This window comes from Cyprinodon variegatus, unplaced genomic scaffold, assembly GCF_000732505.1.
Source record: "Cyprinodon variegatus isolate N-32 unplaced genomic scaffold, C_variegatus-1.0 Scaffold48, whole genome shotgun sequence".
Taxonomy (NCBI): domain Eukaryota; kingdom Metazoa; phylum Chordata; class Actinopteri; order Cyprinodontiformes; family Cyprinodontidae; genus Cyprinodon; species Cyprinodon variegatus.
In genome coordinates, this window is record NW_015150501.1 from 351348 (window position 1) to 372488 (window position 21141).

General features: G+C 37.3%; 1 protein-coding gene across 1 annotated transcript in view; it reads left to right on the top strand.

Annotated features, from left to right (window-relative positions):
* The window catches only part of LOC107082255 (ephrin type-B receptor 5-like), an 81559-nt gene that overhangs the window by 23709 nt on the left and 36709 nt on the right, over positions 1–21141 (top strand). Inside the window, exons 3-5 of the mRNA XM_015370837.1 lie at positions 15547–15819; positions 19707–19876; positions 19979–20274. Coding sequence (XP_015226323.1) covers positions 15547–15819; positions 19707–19876; positions 19979–20274 — 739 coding nt within the window. The remainder of the gene's footprint in view (positions 1–15546; positions 15820–19706; positions 19877–19978; positions 20275–21141) is intronic.

The following is a 21141-nucleotide window of genomic DNA, read 5'->3' on the forward strand; positions in this document are numbered from 1 at the left end:
GCAAACCTTTGATAGATCCGGCCCTTAGAGCCTAATCTGAACACATTAAGATAGGCTGCCCTGCTTGTCTAAGACACTGTAAACAGGGTAGCCAGTAGTGGGCACAGTTCCAGAAATATGCTAAGAGCTAACAGCAGATCCAATTACTACATTTGCAAACTTTAGAAACCATTAGAAAACCATTAAGCTTCCACTGAAAAAGGTTTAAGCAACTTAAATTCTGCTAACAAAATTCACCAACTGGTCCCTCTCCCACTCACTCTATTTTGGCAAGCTACTGGCTTACTACATGCACACATGACAATTGTGTTACGCAGCAGAAAGCTCTTAGCTGTGGTGGCCGAGAGGTGTAATTGCACTACAAATACACAAACACATTGCAAATGCAAAATCACACTGCAAATACAAAAATAATGGCAAACACATAAGCAGACTAAAACGCAAACATACCGGTAAGCAAATCAAATGCAAAGTAAAAACCCTGCAAAAGAGAAATGCAGCAATCACAGAAAATACCGAGGAGCACAATAGAAAGTGCTGAAAAAAAAAGACCCACTGGAAAAATAAATGATGCAAACACACAAAAGTCATGCAAAGGGAAAATGCTAGACTGCATCATGCCTCTCTTTATCTTGGCAAAAAACAAAATGGTGCAGTACCACCGACAATTTCATGTTTGCTTACTTTCCGAAACACCCAGCCTCACAATGGTATGAAAAGTCTGTTGGCTTAAGTTGTCTTGACAGATCATGTTGTTAATGACAGCTCATCAGCCTTTTAGACATTATGCAAATCCCTGTTGGAACTGCAGCATTTACAAAAGCTATATGGACTGTGAAAGTTATTCGGTGTGTCCCAAGTTCAAACATATAATCTACCTGTAGCTCCTCCAAAGCAGCCCTGTGCCTGATAGTACTGTGTTTTGATTTGGGGTCAAATTATTTTAGATGCTGAAATATATAGAAACATTCAAAGCTTGCAGATAAATATTGTTTTATAACATAACGCTGCTTAAAACCTATAAATACAGCTCCAAAACACAGCTGTGTTTATAGTAATATTTAATTACACACAGGTGTACTCTGGTAATTAGCTGCCTTCATGAGACCATTGTTTGCTCTTTGTATTATTCAAATACGTGCCTTATATCGCACAACATCAATGTACGTGTTGTAAATGAGGAAACTATTGGACTGCACAAATGCTATTTATTTAAAGCAAGGCAAGTTTATTTATATAACACAATTCAGGTGGAGAATTTAAAGTGCTTTAAATGAATTAAACGATAAAATAGAAGGGAAATAAAAGCAAAAAAGATAAAAACAAGATAAAACCAGGTAGTAAGGCCAATAAAGTAGTTGGACCACAAACCTAAACTAATGATACCTCAGTTAACACTAAGGCAGTTCTAAAGAAATGTTTTTTTTTTTTTGGCTTACAAGAACTCAGGCTTTCAGCCCTTTCTTAATTCCTGAAGGCATCATTAAGAAACCATGCCTTTAGGCTCTCTATGGGTATAATTTATCTGGGAATAATTTAATGCTGCATAAAAAGATTTGGGAAATTAAGGATTGGGTAAGTTGACCAGGTTATAAAACGCTCAAACCAAGTTCATACTGTCAAGAAAAAACTTCAGTTTTCTTGACATAAATTTCTGCACTAGTTTTATATTGTGTGTGTGTTTTTATTTTCACTGTAGCTGGATTAAACCACTCATTATTCAGGGTCTATGTTCGCCATGAGCTCAAGGCAAATAAACAGTGATGATTTCATTATTTATTAATACTATTTATTGCAGGTCACAAAATTATCACTGAATCTACTGTGTTGTAGGATATCAACTTTTCCAAACATCCTGCAGCTGTGCAGGAATGTTCCTTATTTTTGCTTCCTATCCATGCCCCACGTTGTGTTGGAGTATCACAGAGAACCCCATTAGAATGCGGTGAAATGCCTTTTAGAGGCACTAAAATGTTATTTGGGTACCTTAAATGTGTGTGCCTCCCTTTGCATGGCGGTTCCTTTCCGCTATGTGTGTGATTGCGTGACTGTGCCAGGGTCAACTCTTGGGTCAGTTAAATTCATTCATCTGTGAGTGATTATGGCTCAGTTCTAATATGCTTCATAATTGCACTTATACATTGTTCTGATCCTTTGACGCTTGTGACTAAAATTTCCTAATAAAGGAAGTGGATAGCAGACCCTAGTACAGAATGACACCAGATTGTGTAGAGAAGTCCAGGAATTCCATGAAGAGCATCTAACAACACTAAGACGTTGCTGAAAGTGATCAGAAAGGTCCGTCCGTAAAAGAAGAGAAGAAACTAGCCAACATCTGGCAGACGCACTCACTAATCGCAGCCTTTTATCTCCTTCCACACTGATTTTACCTTCTGGCCGCCCAGTCTGTCTTCCAGCGTCGGGATATAATTGAACATGATGTTTGATTAAATAGGGCCCCGTGTGCGTCAGAAAGCTGTGAACCGTGATGGCAGCTGCTAATAGGAGGCCATCCCTCTGTGTGTATGTGTGCTGGAGAGAGGAAATCACTGTGTGTGAGCTTGAGTTTTTTCTTTCTTTTTTTCATCCGCGGTCCCAGGATGACAAGGGCAGTTGAGATGGAGATATGGTTATTTGACCTCGGGGCATCGAGCTGAGAAAAGTAGAAAGACAGACCATGAGACGAGTCTAGGGATAGAGGGTGTATGTGTGTGTGTGTGTGTGTGTATGGTTTTCTTTTTAACCCTCTTTTTTCTTTTCTTTTCACATCCCAACTTTTCTTTTGCTTTAGGCTCCATAAATATCAGTTACTGCACTTTTTTCCTACTCAGTCGCTTTGCCTCCCCATGTGTAAAACTCCATCCTGCTGCTGCTCTTCACACCATCATTGCATCTGTCCTCCCTCAGTCATCTTGATCCTTTTTATTCTTTTCTGTCTACAATCAGCAGAAACGTTTTTCCATCTTTTGTTGGCTTTTTTTTGTTTTGTTTTTAGTAATTTTAAATCTGCTCATTGTGAGTATTCTCTTTGCATTAATCTTTTAGCAAAGTGTGCCTTCATTTGTCTCTGCAATCCCATGTTTGTGTGCCATGTCAAAGGCCCTGCCCCTCCCATGTCCTCTGTCACTGGAGAGCTTGCATGGCTCTCCGGCATTTCGCTTCAAATTAAATCAAAACGATGAGTGTTCCTCTTTTTTTTTAACTTCCTTTCGAACAACTCATCCACCCCTCCTTCGCAGTTTGGCCCATTTTTTCCTTTTCCCTTTTTACAAAAGAGAAAAAAATGGGGGCAATAAAATATAAAATTAGATAAAATATGAAAACATGGTACGAAGGATGAGGGGTAATGGATGAGGAAGGGGTCAAAGTTAAGGTCAAGAAATAAATGATAGCTGTGTTTTTGGATGCAATCCCTTTTAAGAATATTATAGACTCTGTTAGGATTAATCTATATATTTTTTTGTAATATTGCTCATTGCTGGAATAAATGTACTAGATTTATAGTATGATATCTGAAAGATAGTGGCTGGGTAAATAAAAAAAAAAAGACTGATGTCTACATCATGACTGAAATTCACTGACATCTGCATCTCTGGAAACAGTTAAAATGAACCACAGAGGAAGCCATGATCTACAGCTGGAGAAAGCATGCAGCAGTGTCGAACTTTCCCTGGTGTGGAAATGTCCTCTGAAATTACCACAAGAACGTGTCAACAACTTATCCAAGAGGTCACAACAGAATCCAGAACTATATCCGAAGTGCTGCAGGTCTTGGTTAAAATCAGCTCTGTGATTTAACAGTAATACAGACAATGGGCCAAAATACCGTCTTTAGGAGAGTTCAAGGCCAAAACCAAGTGATCCTCAGAAATTATAGTAAAATTTGACTGTTGTGTAGATTTTGGACCTTGTTTTATTTAGTATAGAAAGTTATCATACCTGAAGTAAACTTAAAATAGAATAGAATATCCTTTGTTGTCCCACACTCGGGAAATTGTGGTGTTACTGCAGCGAAAGGTTGTAGCAGAAGTGGTCACACAATGTGGACCTTATAAACTTGGGAGATGATTCTTGGAAATCCTCTCTATAATTAATAGAAACATAAATTTGTAAAAGAAAATGTCTTCTCAACGGTCTGTGATGTGTGTAAGGACAATTGTTTTGAGCAGCAGAACAATGATCCATGGTTTACCCTGGTGCACTCCTGAATAAATGATAAAGAAAGAATCAAAAATACTACATAAAGTAAAGTGTGTAGTCAAAGTCTATATTTCAAACAAACTGAAATGAAGTAGTATAACTTTAAACATGCTTTTGATACTAAATAAACTTGGTCCATTCTACAAAGAGGAGTGGGCCAAACTCTTTAAAGTGAATGTTTCTGCCAATGGTAGCATAACCTCTATGGGAAACATTGCCCAAAATCATCATTTAAAAGCTACTTTATGTAATTAAGTTTACAGATTTTAAGATTTCTTTTGTGAGCCTAACACTTAAGTGTGGCAATAGAAAAAAAAAGCATAAAAAGTCTATATAGTGAGAAATCCTTTTCAAAGTTAACTTATTTATCTCACTTTGTGCCTACACAAACCTACTTTCTTAAAATGCAAAGCAGGAAAACTTCACACCAGTTCTCCCATTTCATTTGACAAAATGTTCTCCGCCCTCTATATCTGCATCCATCCACCCCACTATGTACTTTGCATGTGTTTCCTGCCTCCAATTTCCCCTCATCGTCTTGTCTATATTAGTGAGTCAGAGCCTTGGAGAGACATTTCTGTCCTTTCACTCAATTAGACTGACTGCGCCTCAGACGCTTTTCATGTGCTCACTGATCGCATCATTATTCCAGCTGGTCCAAGCACCAAATCACTCTCTGATGTGTGATGCTATGAAGATTCTTCCCTACTGACTGCTAGAGCCACAGTGAAACAGACCTAAGCATGCCAAGACAGAGTAACACGTACAAAACCATGAATCACACACCAGTAACACTGGTCTGAGCTTTTGTTCTCTTCATTGTTGTAAAGGGAATAATGATGATCATGGGCTAATACATAATTCCTTTGAATTATAGCAGAAAAAGGTCCTGCTTGTCACTAGAGGCCAAATGTGCTTAAAATCAGAGCCTTTTCATCCCCGTGAGGACTGTTCTCTATAGCTGGTGAAACTAAAACCCGCCCCTGGGTTTGCATTTTGACAAATCTCTCCAGGTCCTACTTGATTTAAGCCACGTCTTGTTCTGATCTTTTAGTGAAATGTAATTATTGCATGTACTCCTCCCTAAGTTAAAATAAAAATCGATTATTTTGTTTCAAAATAAGCCACCTGCCGAAGGTATAAAATTGCAGGAATGCAAATGCAAAAAGACACTACAAGACCTGTCTGTTTTTTTTACACTGAAAACAAATGTATTTAATATTTCATTGTTTTAATTATCACTAAATATTGCAAACTATACAGATATACTCTGAAACTGCAAAAATGTACATAGTGTTGCAATAGTTCATCTGTTGACATTGATTTTTTTCTGTGCCTCCATCTCCCTCATACTAACGTTGGCCATGAACAGAATTTTAGATGAGTCCTTGTTACCCCGTCCTTTGTACAGAGGGGGAATTCACGTTGAAAATCACTTCCATTATCTTCACAGTATTATCCATAAAAACAAGAAAATATGCTTTTGGGACATGGGGATTTTATTTCATTGTCTGATCAGCATAATCCCTGTGATTCCATGAAATATTAAGCAAATTGAAAAACAGATGACATTAAGGCTGTAGAGAAATGAAAGCTGGTGGATCATCTCTGCAAAAACGTCTCAATGTTTTCTGAAATTACTGATGCAGAACATTTTAAGGTATAAAACGAATTTACTTAAAGAGACCTGTAATTTTTAGATGTTTTTCTCTGTGCATAAAGGAAACATCTGGAATGAAAAAGCACAATATAAAACTGTGATATTGAGCAGGATTCATCTTATTTGGTTGCACAGAAAAATCGGAGTGAACAAATGTTTACAGCATATAGTTCTGTTCATTTTACCATGTGGTTGCTTAAGGTATTTGGGCCACAGCTGACGAACATCCAAGTGAGCAGAGATCAGTTATTGAGCTCATTGGATGCATGTGTGTAAATCAGAGTCATGTGTCTCAGCTGTGCAGCTGTCAAAATGTCAGCTTGATATTTGAAATCAACAACACAGCCTCACATTTCAGCAGCATAGATAACCAACAAGCAGCATCATGATTTGTAATAGTTTTTTTTTTCAAGAATGTGTATTGCATGGTTTACTTCTGCAAAAAGAACTAAAAAAAGTATTTTACTTTCATTTTTTTTCATATGTGTGCATTTATTCACTGTCCCATCTAAAATTATAATAAAAACATCCTTGTGGATGTAGTACTACTTTACCATTAAGGTTGGAGCATGAACAGAGAAATATATTCAACTACCGGTACTCTTTTTTGCAAAATCCCTATAGATTAGGTATCATTAATTCCTGTCCTCGAGAGCCACTGTCCTGTAACTTTTAGATGTGTATCTGCTTCAAGTAAAATAATCAGGTCATTAGCAGAACATTGGAAATCTTGACTGCATACTGAGGAGGTAATTCAGCTATTTGATTCATGTGAGTTGAAGCTGAAGAACATCTAAAGGTGCAGGCAAGCAGACCTCGAGGACTGGAACTGAAAAGCCCAGCTACAGATCATTCAAATTCGCTGGTTCTCTCTTATCCTCTCATCTTTTTAGCTCAGCTGACACAATCTCTACAGGGCTTAGGTCTGAGGGCAAAAGGGGCCTGTGGAAAAAGTAATATTTTCTTCTGACAAACAATTTATGTGTCATTTTGGCCATGCTTTGCATAATTATCAAAGACAACAATTTTTCAGATTTCTGGTCGGCTTTGTTGTGAAGTCAAAGAGTTCACAATGCTGTCATTTTAAAAAACAAACATGCTTGTAGGCAAAAAAACAACGCTGTATGACAGACCCTCTATATTTCATAATAAGCTTTATGGTAGGTTTTTCACATCGACATCCTCTGTATTTATCCAGACCCCTCGGTGGTCTTTTATGCAGAAAAAGGAGCTGTTATACTCATCTGTTCAAGTTTTGTTTTTAAGACTCATTGATTAAAGCAAATTCCAGATGTTAATAAATATGGTGGAACAGAAAAAGTTTATTTATTTTGTTATCATTTTAAAACAACCAGTTGACACATGATCTGATAGTAATTATGGTACCGGGATGGTATCCCTAATATAAATCTTACAGTACTAATATTCTATTTACTAATATAAGACTGGAAATAGGCATATTTAGACAAGTAGCTAAGCTACATATATCATATGTTAGACCTGCCATAACCTCTTAAGACCAATTCTATTCTCTCTTCCATTTTCAGGACTTGCTAAAAGAAATGGACCAATCAGTCACATTTATTCCACATCTGAAGAGATGGATCATCCTTAAAAAAGCTCTAGACACTCCAACCCTCTTTAAAAAGCAAAAAACGGGAGAAATACTTGAACCAATAGTTGGAAGGCTGGAGGCGGAAAATGTTTACTCTGACTTGATCATTTAAAATGACAAACAAATCAAACCAACCACCTTAGAGCATAACTGGTGAATCTGTGAAGAAAGCAATGGTTTAAATATTATGGATGTAGTTATTGGAGTGGAAACACATAAAACCGATTAACTGTAACAGCTTAAAGGTAAATTAACCCCCACATTCCACATCCTCTCTAACCTCTCCGCTCCGCTGCACTCCGTTCAAGAACGCCTCTGAGAAGCAACTCCTGTCTTGTTCTGCTGTGAGTTCCTTGGAGCTAGAAGAGAATATGCACAATATTATATTATTATTTGTTAATAAATAGGAGCACAACACAAGTTGATGATCTGTTAATTTAGTGTCCAGCACACGGACAGTTCACTGAACTTCCATACAAAATCATTTTTTTGCACCATGTTTTTTCTCCTACACTGTTTACATTTGACACTGCTGCAGTTTAAGAAATGGAAATGTTATGAAAGCTGTACAATACTAAAATTTTGTTTTGTATAAACTCTGTGTATACAGAATGACAACAAAAGTTGTCTAAGTCTAAAGTCGGACATTTTCTGCCCAAACCTTTTCTTTTTGTTATGAGTCAATAAGGATGCCTATAAGATCATATGAAATTGGTTTGATTTCAACTTCCAAAATCGGCGTCTCTTCATCCCTCTCTGCGATAAGAAGCTGCTCTTGAAGTTGTAAGATGAACTCTTAGAACTTTGTGTGACTGAATTTGACAGAATTCAGACTGTGGTATTCAAAAGGAGTCAAGGAGAGTATGGAATGGCTCTTACTATGCAAATGCTCAAACAGATGTATGTGACTGGAGAAATTATGGAGGATGTGAGGGTTAGGGACACTGAAAAGACAGACAAACCAGGTTAACTGTAATGAAGAAATGCAGGAGAAAATAAATATGATGAGCACAGATGAAACACAGAGATGAGTAAAATAATTACTAAACAAACAGGCCTGAACAAAAAAGGCTGATAAAGTTGAAAAAAAAACCCAACAAAAACAAGACTGACTGATTTCATAAGCATACAGACAAAAATATAAAATAAGAAGGCATCAGAAATGCCTGTAAAGTTAGGGAAAAATAGACAGAAATGAATTCAAATCACTTCTCTCAAGCACAAGCTCACTCCATTGTGGACATAAACAACCGGACTTATGTTCTGACTAGATTCATCCTTGGCCAGTGCTTCACATGAGGTCTTCCAACAACAGTTTCAAAAAAGTTTATAAGATAATGACCCACCTTCCTCCTTCAATTATATTATTATCTCATAAAAAAAAAGAAAAAACAGCCTGTTTAAATATTATTCAAGCTGGTTTGTTCAGTAAATTGCAGCTTTCCTTAAAAGTGTATTTTCCAAAGTTGTGAAATCTTTGCTTTTTTGAAAAACCAGAATGCTGATGGGACATGAGCTTCCAGCCTGTTCTTTATCATTCCTGTCTTGGCCAGAAAATGTTGGAAACCATTTCAAGAGCCCTGATTGGTGGCAGTAATATCTAGATTTAATTTTGCTCCAGGCTAAACCCAATTCAGAGGAGTTCTCTTATTTGTTTTAGCCTTGCATTGTAGTAGAAGATGTGACTGTATTTAACATATTAAAACAATAGCAAGAAAATTTAAATGAACCACAAAACTACAAATGCTACTTAAAGTGTCTCTTAATGATCAAGTTCTTTTTGTTTTTCTTAGCTGTATTATTTCAGAAGAGCTGAGCATTTACCTTGATCAAAGACCTGTAACTAACACAGCATGAATCATACTGTTGGTCTAATTACTGTTTCCTTAGGGACCAATGTCAGAGAACCATAAAAAATTCATGGGCAGCCAAAACGTCAACCTTGAGGTTGCACAGAAGAAGTTCACAAACCACCATATGACATCATTGTAATGAAGCTTTTAAGTTCTCATCGATCGACCCGGAGGAGAAGAAATAGAGGAGGCAGCAGAGGTCTGTTCTCTAACAGGAAACCAAACAGACCTGTTAGAGGGAAAGATGTTGAAAATAAAAAGATTAAAACAACTTAGTTGCATAAGTGTGGACACCAATCCATTTACAAAAAAATCTTTCTCAGGGAATGAGGCATGCTGTGGAAAGGTCTGCAATCTATCACAGGGCAACAAAGACACAGAGGACAACTCAGCAATCTGTTATCAGTATAACAATTGATAATTAACACCCCAAAAAAGTCTGTTTTGGGTCTGTTTGGTATAACATCTGCAGAAAATCCAATTGATATATTTTTTTTTTTTACAACAATGCATAGAACTGTTTTAATCAAGATAAGCATAAAAGCTCAAATTTTTAAAAACAGTTAGAACTCAGTTCAGCTAAAAGCCAGGGACAATTGTGAGTCTTAAAAACCTGAATAAAGGGTGAGAAACAGGAAAAAACAAAAAGTCAGAGAACAAAATAGGTCACGTGGATTTTAGATTTAGTTTGTCTTTTGTCGTTTTTTCAATCAGTGTCGCAATGTAGATATATAAAAGCAAAACAAACAAAAAACTGTAAAGATTTGTAGCTTGTAGCTCTATAAAACCATGCCTACTGTAACTGTTGAAAAAGTCATCAGAAGACATCAATGTTGGATCCAATTCAAGTAGAACTGCAGTGGTGCCATGATTCTGTGTTAAGTTCTGTTTCCCTGTTTAGATCCGCTCCCTCTGCACTGCACAGGAACTGCACAGTTCAGCACCTGCAACAGATGCATTTATGGAGGCATTTTTTCCCCCTTGTTTCCTTCAACTCAAATTTTACCTCGTTTAATTGTCAGCTTCTTTTGTCTGACTTTATCTTTCATATGCGAGTAGGCTCCATTTCTGAATTATCAATATGATCTGTATCAGAAACTGTTATTTGTAGTGATATCTCAAAGCCGTGCTAATCTTAACTATTAGTGGTAGGAATCCATCTCTCTCAGGCACTTTTTGCAGAACAAGCACTTTTTAATCACCTGCCTGAGTCAGAAGTATAGAGAGAAAACTGCAGAACCCCAGCATTAAAAGCTAAATTTATCTCATGGATTTACCTTAAGGAGAAACATAAAGAAATTAATTAGGTTATCTCTTGGTCATTAGTTTTTATCTCTAACACTTAAACCATGTTCCAGAAGCTAAATGAAAGACCCAAGTGGTTTAATTACTGCTTTTTATAATCATGATTAATTAGAAACATAGAAGGCTTCTGCGGGAGGATACAGACATGGCCTACATTTGTAGTGTCTGTTATAAATAAACCTTTAATACATCCAGTCTAGATTTGTTATGTACCATTGGGAAAGAGTAATCTAAACTATTCACAGATAGATATCCAAACCAAAATGATTTAAAGAAATAACATCAAATAAAACCCCTGCTTTGATGCTAAATAGTTAGTGTAAATTAATTTGGCGGATGAGTGAAGAAAATGACCAATGCTGTGATGTTTATCTAGATTCAAAAAGGCTCAATCAAACTGAAATCACAACAATTCAATTAAATTCAGTTCAGTTTATCTATATAGCACCAATTAACAACACACGTCATCTTTACTGCCTTTGAGACTCATTGACTCAAAGGCAATCCTTCACACTAAGGATGCTTGTGGCTACAGTGGAGAGGAAAAACTCCCTTTTAACAGGAAGAAACCTCCAGCAGAACCAGGGTCAGTGTGAACGGCCATCTGCTGATGCCAACTGGGGTTCAAGGAGACAGAAGCAGACATGCAAAAGGCAATTGGAAAAGGTCATCCTGGAAACATACAGCCAGGCAGATGAGCTCTGAGCCTGCCCCCATGTCTGATTGACTAAAAAACAGGCCGATCTCGGACATCTATAAACAAAGGTGTTGATGGCAGCAGCAAAGCTGATATTTCTCTCCAGGATGGCGTCACAGCCAAACAGGAAAAGAGGAGGCAAACTACTATGAGAAAAAGCAGAGAGAGCATATTGTTAGAGATTGAACTAGAGATTGCAGAGTTGGAGAATAGAGATAGAATGAGGCAGAATGATGAAAAAAGGGTCCCTATGTCCTCCAGAAGTCTAAGCCTATAGCGGCATAACTATGAAGATAGCTCAGGATAATCTGAGCCACTCTAACTATAGGCTTTATCAAAAAGTGCTATTAAAAAGAAGTTGCATTAATATCCATTTATAGTTACTTTTGACATTTTTAATTACAAGGTCATTATTTCCAATGTTTCCATTATCAAGCTATTTCTGATCCATCAACTCATGTCTTTGTTACCTGTAGCATAGCTTTTTACACTACTTTATTACTTACTGGGCTCATGGAGGACCGAAGCTGGAGAGAGGTTTTTCTTGAACAAATATTTTGAATTGCTTAACGCTAATAATATATTTTACATATTTTTATTTTAGATATGTCGTTATTTAGTAGGATTAGCTACTATATCTGATTTCTCACAAACCCATTTCTTTTGGTTCCCCCTCCGTACTCTGTGTCCTAGTGCCTGACACCTGTTCACTGTAAAATATTATGGCAGAGGTTAGCCATTTTAGGGCCAGAAGGAAACTTTTGTAAGTGAACCATCCCTCAAGTTTGGTTAATGTCCCAGTAGTCAACTAAAAATCAGAGGCTGATCCTACAGCGATCAACAACTTATGCCTATTGCTCTGCAGGGGGAGGTCAATCAATAGGCATGTTCCCCAGCGTGCTTAGTACTAGATGGACAATGTATCTGAATGAGAAACTCTGCTGCATTGGATAGGAGGAGCTGCTTTAACGAGGGAATAAAGAAGGTAATTTTTCTGTCTCCCTTCTTTGAAGATAAAAATACAGCCGAAACCTGTAAAATTTCATTAGAGGAAAATAATCATGGATCTAAATTTTGTATCAGTAATAATCACTTGGCTTTAAATTATTGTGTATTAAACCCAACATTTTTTACACTTTTATATAGTTTTTGTTTATGTTTGTTTACTTTTTATTTAAAAAATAGCATACAGTATTAAAGAAACCCTCAAATGTTTGGGGTGCTTTCACTCAATATAAAGGTGCTTTAGCAACCCCCCAAATTAGCCTAAAATCCTCTATGATTGATAATTCATTTGTTGTAACTGACATTTAACCCACTCAGATATTTTGGTTTGATCAGTAACTGCAGCCTGGGTTAATCCATCTATACCTGTTCCAGTGAGTAAAGATGCACCAGGCTCCAACTCACTAGCTGTGCAGTCGCAGTGCAGCATGTGCATAAATACTCATTTTCTGTTTTCTTTTATTGTCAGGTTGGATTAAAACCAATTAGATTATTTTGAATAAAATAATCTAATTGGTTTTAAATAAAAATGATTAAATCTAATGTTATTTTGGGGCTTAATGCATCCTTTTAAATGTCTTTTAAAGAGTCTTTGGTAAGATGGAGCTAATAAGAAAACATATAATGTTGCAGCTAATTTCACTATCGAATATATACGTTGTTTTTATCTTTTATCAGAGTTTCTCCACTGTTCAGCATTGCTTTCATAGATCTGATTTATCTTCCTCTTTTCTGATGCCTCCTGCTGTTGCTAGGGGGGCCTTGTTGGTAAAGCACTGGTAAAATGGCATTGGATTGTTTAAGCCAGGTTTAATAATGAAAAAAATACAGGAACTCTTAAGACTACGTTGCAATTAATTTATTCAAAAAGATCTTTTATTGTAGGCCATGTCTTTATTTTTTATGAAATATTTTTATTTTAATACCATGATGCTTGAACAGTCTCTCAGTGACACTAAAACTGGCTTTGATTTCTTGTTCATTGAAAAGCAGTGGTCCGTTTCACAAAGCAGGTTTACTGAAAACTGTAAATTGTCCAAATCTAAAAATCAGGGAAACTCTGACTTTTTCGGTTCACAAAGAGAGTTCATTTAACCTCTGTTTCAGTCATCGTAGTAACATTTTCTTGAGAGCTAACTTGGTTGGTAGCAGGTTTTCTTCAGTAAACTCAGAGTGTCCTCTGTCGCTGCTTTCCATACCGCCGATCATGTTGTTTTATTCCCTGATTTAGTCCGATTTTTGTGCATTAACATGAATATATATCATTCACTAGATCTATTACACATATTAAGTTCTAAAAACAAACATTGGATGTCCGTCTGACAAGGATCTTATTAAAGAATGATCAGCACTTTTTCCCAGAGAATAAAATATTTATAGGGAGAAGATTCCACAACTCAGTTAACAGGATGTGAGATTACTTGGTTTTGGTTTGTTTAATGTGAGCGAGATGCCGATCATTTTATTTTTATTGTATTCATATTTACAGTACATGAAGAACCACTGAAATTTTTTTCAAATTACACATAAATAGATTCATTAATTCCATGGGGGGAAAGGAATTACTTTAAGGTTAGGATTAGGATTCAGTCAATAACAGCCTAATGAGTCTACTGTACTGGCACAATCTGAAGCCATTCTATGGGAATGATAGCCACTTATAACCGCCATTTTCCTGCAAACAGCCACTATACTGTGTAAAATAAGACTGAATCAACATAAGGAGGGATGCATGAGATGATCCACAGGTTCAATATATTAGAAAAAATTTTTTAGAGTTCACCCTCAACTACTGCCAGAAGATTTCACCTAAATAGATACATTGATCTACTACCATTCATGAAATAATCCAGTAATATTTTCATGGTAAATACTCTGTGGGAAGCTGTTTTAATATTTACTAGTTTTACTGAATATGTATTCCTGATATGTGAAAATAAAAAAAAAATTCTTTGTCTAAATTACTTATTAATTAATTATTCTCCACATCTAGAATAAACATTCTGGATGTCTATAAATTAATTTCATATCTCCATATTCCTAATATTACAGGCCAGCATTTGTATTATTTTAACAATGAAAAAATGTTTTTCAGATATCATCAATACATTTTCAGTCAAGCTGATAAATTTCAAAACGGCCAATTAAAATGTGTAAACATTTCTAGATATATAAAACTTAACTGTTACCAGTATAATTTTGTTTTTGTTTTTGCTTTCTAACATTCAGTTTCTGCTATGAAAATATAATTTGGAAAATATATTGTTACACTTAAGTATAGGAGTGTGATTTTGATCCGGAAAAATCTAATTTTAGTGATCTACAAATGGAATAAAAGAGAGAAATGCTTTTAATAAAATGAAAAATGGCCTGCCATAGAAAACTTCATATAAATTTACGCCTTAACTCAAGCAACATACTTTTCCTTCGGCATCCTCCTTTCCTTTGTAGCTGTAGCACTGTTTCTCTGTCTTATAAAGACATTCTCCTTTATTTATTTTATTTTTATTTTTTGCATTTCTGCATTAAAATCTCTACTTCCAGTGAGGTGAAATTGGCACTTCCCATTGGTTGTTTTCATGATGACTCAGTGTTTCAGGGTGAATCAGTGGACCACTGATAAAAGCTTTACATACTTGTTTCATACTTGTTGCGCACACGCTTAACTCTGAGTGGACCTAGTTAAAATTAATTGAACTAATTGATAGCAGCTGTTATGAAATCGAACACTCAGAGTTCCCGATTTTAGGTTAGGTCAATTTAGAATAGCGGATTTAAACCTGAATTTGTCAAACTTGCTTCGTGAAATTGACCCCAGATTATAAAGAACTTTTAGTTTTGGCTAATTTTGGCTCCATCTAGTCGACAAAAGCTGTATTGTTTCACCTGAAGGAAGACCGGATTTCCCATGAGAACCAGCACATGGTTAAATCCTGATCTCCTGATGCCATTGAAATAGATACAGAGCCCCTGGCCTTGTCATTCAGCTAATTGTAATTCGGCGTGTAATCAATAAAGTTGTGAAAATATTTTTTGAAGTTTGAAAAGTTTCTTAGAGTTGGTCTAATGAGATGTTTTGATATCTCTGTTGCATGTTTGTATAGAACTACTGACATCTATTTCTTGTATCTTACAGCAATATTCATGATACAAGATCATATCAAGCCAATACAACTCTTTCACCACCACATGTTGTCTCTGTCTCTTTCAGTGGGATGAGGTCAGTGTGTTGGATGACCGGGGGAAGCTCATTCGCACCTTTGAGGTCTGCAATGTCAACCAGAATCCCCGTCAGCAGGATAACTGGTTGGCAACACCTTTCCTCTACCGTCAATCGGCTCCACGGATGTTTGTAACGTTGCGCTTCTCTGTGCGCGACTGCGCCAGCCTGCGCACACCATCGCCCACCTGTCGTGAAACGCTCACCCTCTACTACAAGCAGGCTGACTCACAGAGGGAGCTGATGAGAACCTGGGTCGCAGAGGTAAGGTCAAAGCCTAAAATGACATTTCCTATTTCTATGGAAGTTAATTTGGAAAGTCCTGCACTTGGGGTGTAAGAGTATAAAGTCCACTTTGTTCCACAAGTACCACAGAAAAACTTGAGGAAATTTCTCAAGGAACCCAGGATCTGGCCTATCCCGTCAGTTAGAGAAATACTTTAAATGTTAACCTGATCTAAACTACTGTTACTTAAAGACAAGCAATTACCACAGAGATAGCGCTTTTTAGAACAGTTTAGTTTCCTTTAGGAACTTTTGGATTTATTAGCTTTATTTCGGCCCCAATTTTTTCTAGTCTCTTCTATTGTATTACCATTAAACAGCCTTGTACCATTCAACTCGTGCAAAAGCAACTGGTTGTGTGCTGTTTAGTAACTTTAAAGAGCTGCAATAAAATAATTTTAGCTAGGTTTTGCTGTCTGCTGCAGTACTGTACGTCATGATTTTTTTTTTTTTAACAACGTTATTGCATCCATAGAGTCTAACGTGGGATGTAGCTCTACTGTTCTGAAAATGTGAGTTGATTGAAGGAGACAGCTCAGCTAATAAACACCTATTTATTAGCAAAAAAAAGGTTTTTATTATTGTTTTTGGGATGAGTTACCCTTTATAAATTTTCCACACCATTTTCCCCCGAATACACAATAATCCAGCTGTTCTGATGGCCAGAAATACTGGTATGTAACTATGTAACTATGTAGCACAAACCTGAAGTGAAGACAAGGGTTAGCATCCCCAGTAGCAGTGTTTTATGTAGTGATCTTTAGTAGTATGATTACTCTGTTGTTTTCTCATGGTCACATGTTTTTGTTATTGTTTTATTGATTTTTTTGTTGTTTCCCACAAAAGATCTAAAAGCAGGGAGAAAATAAATGAAGCAGAAGATTTTTTTTATGGCCCTGTCTACACCCTCAGCCTCACTGCTGTGATGGTATGACCAGGCGATGCATTTATCAGCTTGCCACCACCACACACTGACTTGACCTTTGTGCGGCGCATGTGTAGAAGGGCATGCGTTGCTCAGTGCTCACACAGCGATGATGTCCTCATAGATAAACCTCTTGAATCTTAGCCTAAGGGAAAATAACCATGGCTATTTTAGCAGGCATCTCAGAGTAGAACATCATGCTGGTGTATACAGTAGCTGTCACTGTTTTCCAATTCCATTAAAATACAGGCTGATATTGTCAAGCAGTGTGGCAGGGTAGTGACAGTGAAAAAGGACTATATCTCAAAATGTGTTATTTTGAAAACCTCCTAAATTTATGTTAGATCTAAAAATGTTATTGTTTACCAAATAAAATCACTAATGACTTAAATTCAGTACCCAGAAGAATTGGCCTGATTTAGGCCTAATTTTGCACACATGCCTGCAAGCAAATGGCATGTAAATGATTCAGTTTGCAAGGAGCTGGCATGTCTACAGTGGGACGCAAATGGAAGTAAGGCGCTTTGTATCCAGGCCCGAGGGGCTGGCATGGGACCGTAAATGTGCCAGAATTGCCAAATTAGATTTTTTATTCTCTATGACCTAACATCACAATCATTCCCACCACAAAATTCCAAAGCTCTCATTTTTTCTTATTTTCCAAAGATAGTTATCTAAAACAGTTAATTACTGACAAGCCTGTTTAAGTTTTGGATTAGAGTTGTTAATTATTAAATAAGCCTGAGTGCTGACTTCCTGTAGTCGGTGTAACAAAATTAAATCTAACATTAAATTTACAAAGCTCCTGTCCATGTTATGTATTGAATGCAAAGCTCTTAATCCCCGGTGACGACTGTAAGGCAGTGACCTCCTGATTAAATAGAGTCTGGCCACAGCAAATTTAAACAGGTATTATTTTAGTCACTGCTTGAGGCTAAGTACCTTCAGACAGAATTATTAAAGCCATCATTAGTGATTCATTGCAGTTAACATTAATGCAGCAGCCTTTTCATCATGGCCCAACAATGACTGATTGCATAATCACTCTGATTACTAAAAAGGTTCTGAGATTAGTTTCCTTAGACCAGAAACACCGGCTACAATATTTTACATAAAAAATCTCTGTTTTCATCATAAATTTATCATCAGTCCTCCAACACGATATAAAGACCTCCAATCAAACTTTTGCATGACAGATAGATGTTGAAACCAAATGACTGGAGTCAGAGATGGGCTGCTTTGTTAACTTCCTTTAAAGTTACCAGATTTCAACTTGTACAAATTGTGCATTGTGAGTTTTTCGCATAAAAGAGAAAAAAAACTTGAAAGCACTTGATGCAAAAAAAAAAATAAAAATTGTGGCAGTTCTGATTATTTAGTATTTGAAGACTATCGTGAATAGGGTCCGACCATAGAAACACTATATATTTCTGTCTGATCGTGTGGTGCAACTCTAGCTGAGATAAATGGGTAGTTATGAAGGATTGGTGTACATGAACATTTTACCCCTCTGGGAAAAGAGGTGCTTTTTAAATATGCAAATTGATCAGGAAGAAGTGGAGAGACATAAAGTAGCTGCAAATGGCACGTTGCTGAAAGTCACAGCAAAGATTAAAACAGGAACCCCCATGAAGAACTGCACAGACTCATGTCAGCAATCATAATTCCTAAAATATTTAAGTTTCCATATGCTTAAAACATTGCTTGCTTATCAAGAAACAACCTTAATGTTTTCCTGTTAAATTGATGGTAAGATCTCTACTCTGTGTTCTCTGATTTATCTTTACAAAAAAAGGCAGAATTTACAAAGTAGAGAATAATGAATAAACAGCTTCAAGGTACTTTTCTACAGATACCCTAAAGGTGTGGCATGCATTGGTATTCGGCTCTCTTTAGTAATCACTTAAAAGATTTAAGTGATGGGTGGGTATATTTCAACCAGCTTTGTGTAACAGGAACTTCTGGAGGAAGATAGGTAGATTAGTGGTTGAGCAAGAACTAAGCAATGGTAATGTGTTCAATAGTAGAGCCATTAATCTTCTCAGAATCCAAAGTAGAGCAGGGGAACTGAATTTTGGTTCCTTAGAGTGATTCATCAGCAGGCAGACACAAGGTCAGAAGAATATTTGACAAGGGAATGAAAGAAAAGGGAAATCCAGGAGGCAAAAAAGACCGGCAGGGAAACAACGCTGGCTTTCGATAATCTGGCAGCTCAACCGGTTGTTGGCAAACCAACCTAACATGCATTTACTGCCACCTATCATACTGGACTGTGGAAGTCAATATGCAGATCCTTATAAGCAGGATAACAGGTGTGATGAATGAGGGGTGATTAGGATACAGAAACAATGTGGTGGGGTTTGGGTGGAAACAGCTAGCTTACTTACGTGCAGTGCAGAGAAGAGCAGGGAAACAGGCCAAAAACAGAGAAAAGCAAAACACAAATCATGACAGCTTTTCACATCTTCAGAAAAAGTAAATCAAGCTCAGTCAGATTGGAAGAGGAGTGTGGAAATATTCTTCCAGCTCTTATCCAAGATTCTTTATCCAGTTTGCATGCTTTGATACAAACCATCCATCTGGAGCTTCTGTTGTATTTTTTATTGTTGTTGTCTTGCACGAAGTGAAATCCTGTCCTGGTCAGTTTTCCAGCAAACTCTGACAGAAGGAAAACCTCCATGCAAAGTTATTCTGCCATCGAACAGCTTTTTTTAATGCAGATTGATGAGGCTTTATTATACTGTACCACACAGATTCAGATTTCCAAGCAGGGCTAGTGGAAATTGGGATCTTTGATGGCTTTCTTTCAAAAACAACTTGTTTTTTTTTTACTTTTTAAGTAAGTCAGGATTGCATTTGGCAAGACTATGGCCAAGTCAGATTTGTAGGTTTGTTTTATTAAATAGTGATTTTGTGTGTTTTGTGCTCTTTTTCTCCATAGCCATCTAGCGGTGAGAGAGAGACAAGGGAAGGTTGGGTGAAGATCGACACGATTGCAGCTGATAAGAGTTTCTCCAAAGTAGAGCCCAGTTCACCTCACCAGTATCAGCCCAACCGCTACAGTCGCATCAATGTTAAAACACGAAGCTTTGCTCCTCTGACACGTAATGGGTAATCATCCATGCCCTGGTTTCTATTTCTAATGTTTTCTCTCTACATAGAATCTAAAAAGGTCTTGACATTCCCCATCCTTGCATGTGACCATTGTTTCAGGTTTGTTTTAGCAATTGTGGACAGTGGAGCTTGTGTTTCCCTCATGGGGGTGTCCATTTTCTACCGCCGTTGTCCAGCCACCAGCCTCAACTTGGCGTCCTATCCGGCAACTCCATCAGGTGCAGAGCCGACTGCTTTAGTGCCTGTGACAGGGATGTGTGTCCCCCACAGTAAAACACAGGGCGGCACCCCCCCTCGCATGCACTGCAACGCTGAAGGCGAGTGGATGGTGCCTGTTGGAGGATGTGTCTGTGACAAAGGATATGAGCCAAACATCAACGGATCCGCCTGCTTGGGTGAGTTCAGAGGCCAGTGGTGAGGTTAATTAGTCAGCCTCAGTTGTGATGATCACAAGTATGTCATTTATCATTTATAACAAAATTATAATGGTCTTTATTTATGCACCTGATAGTTTCATTTTTGTGGCACTGAAAATTTTACTGGATTAAGACAGTGGAGTAGCTACTCATCTATGAAAGGATAGGCAGGAGGAATTATTGGGGGTTTGAAGAGGGGACATTTGAAGCTAAAAAAGTTAGTTCAAAGTTAGTCACTGTATGTAAGGTGATTTGATTCATATCCGAGAGATTAGGCTGTTGATACATGCAACTTACTTTCTCATGTTTTGTTATAAAACAGATAACTGTTTACACTTTTGTAAAAAGAAAGTTGGCTGCAGCAGGTAATTAGATACAAGCAGAGCATGCAGTTTGCTAATTAATGTGGCCCCACTCAGCGCTCAGCTTCTCTCATCCACATCACACTTGATTTGGATGTACTCAAAGTCAGGATGGAGCCCATCCTGCAGCTGTGGAAGCAGAGACAGATCGCACATCTGATGTGAGTCTGTTCTGCTCTGCTACACTCTGCACCACGGAATGCACATGTAGGCCAGACATGCCCTGGGCTAACAGGCAGTACATGTGGATCAACCTTGTTGATTACCGCAATATTCTGCCTTTAATGAATCTAGAGACTTATCTATGGGGGAAAAGTATTCAATGTTGTGAAAAGCACGGTGCAATACAACGACACCCAAGTTGTGACTTTAGTGACATCAGTGAAAAGCCCCCATTGGGAAAGCTCACAAATCTGAAACAAGGGATTCTCCTAAGAACCTTAGGAAATCCCAGAGATTCTTTGTTTACGGAGTAAAATAGGTT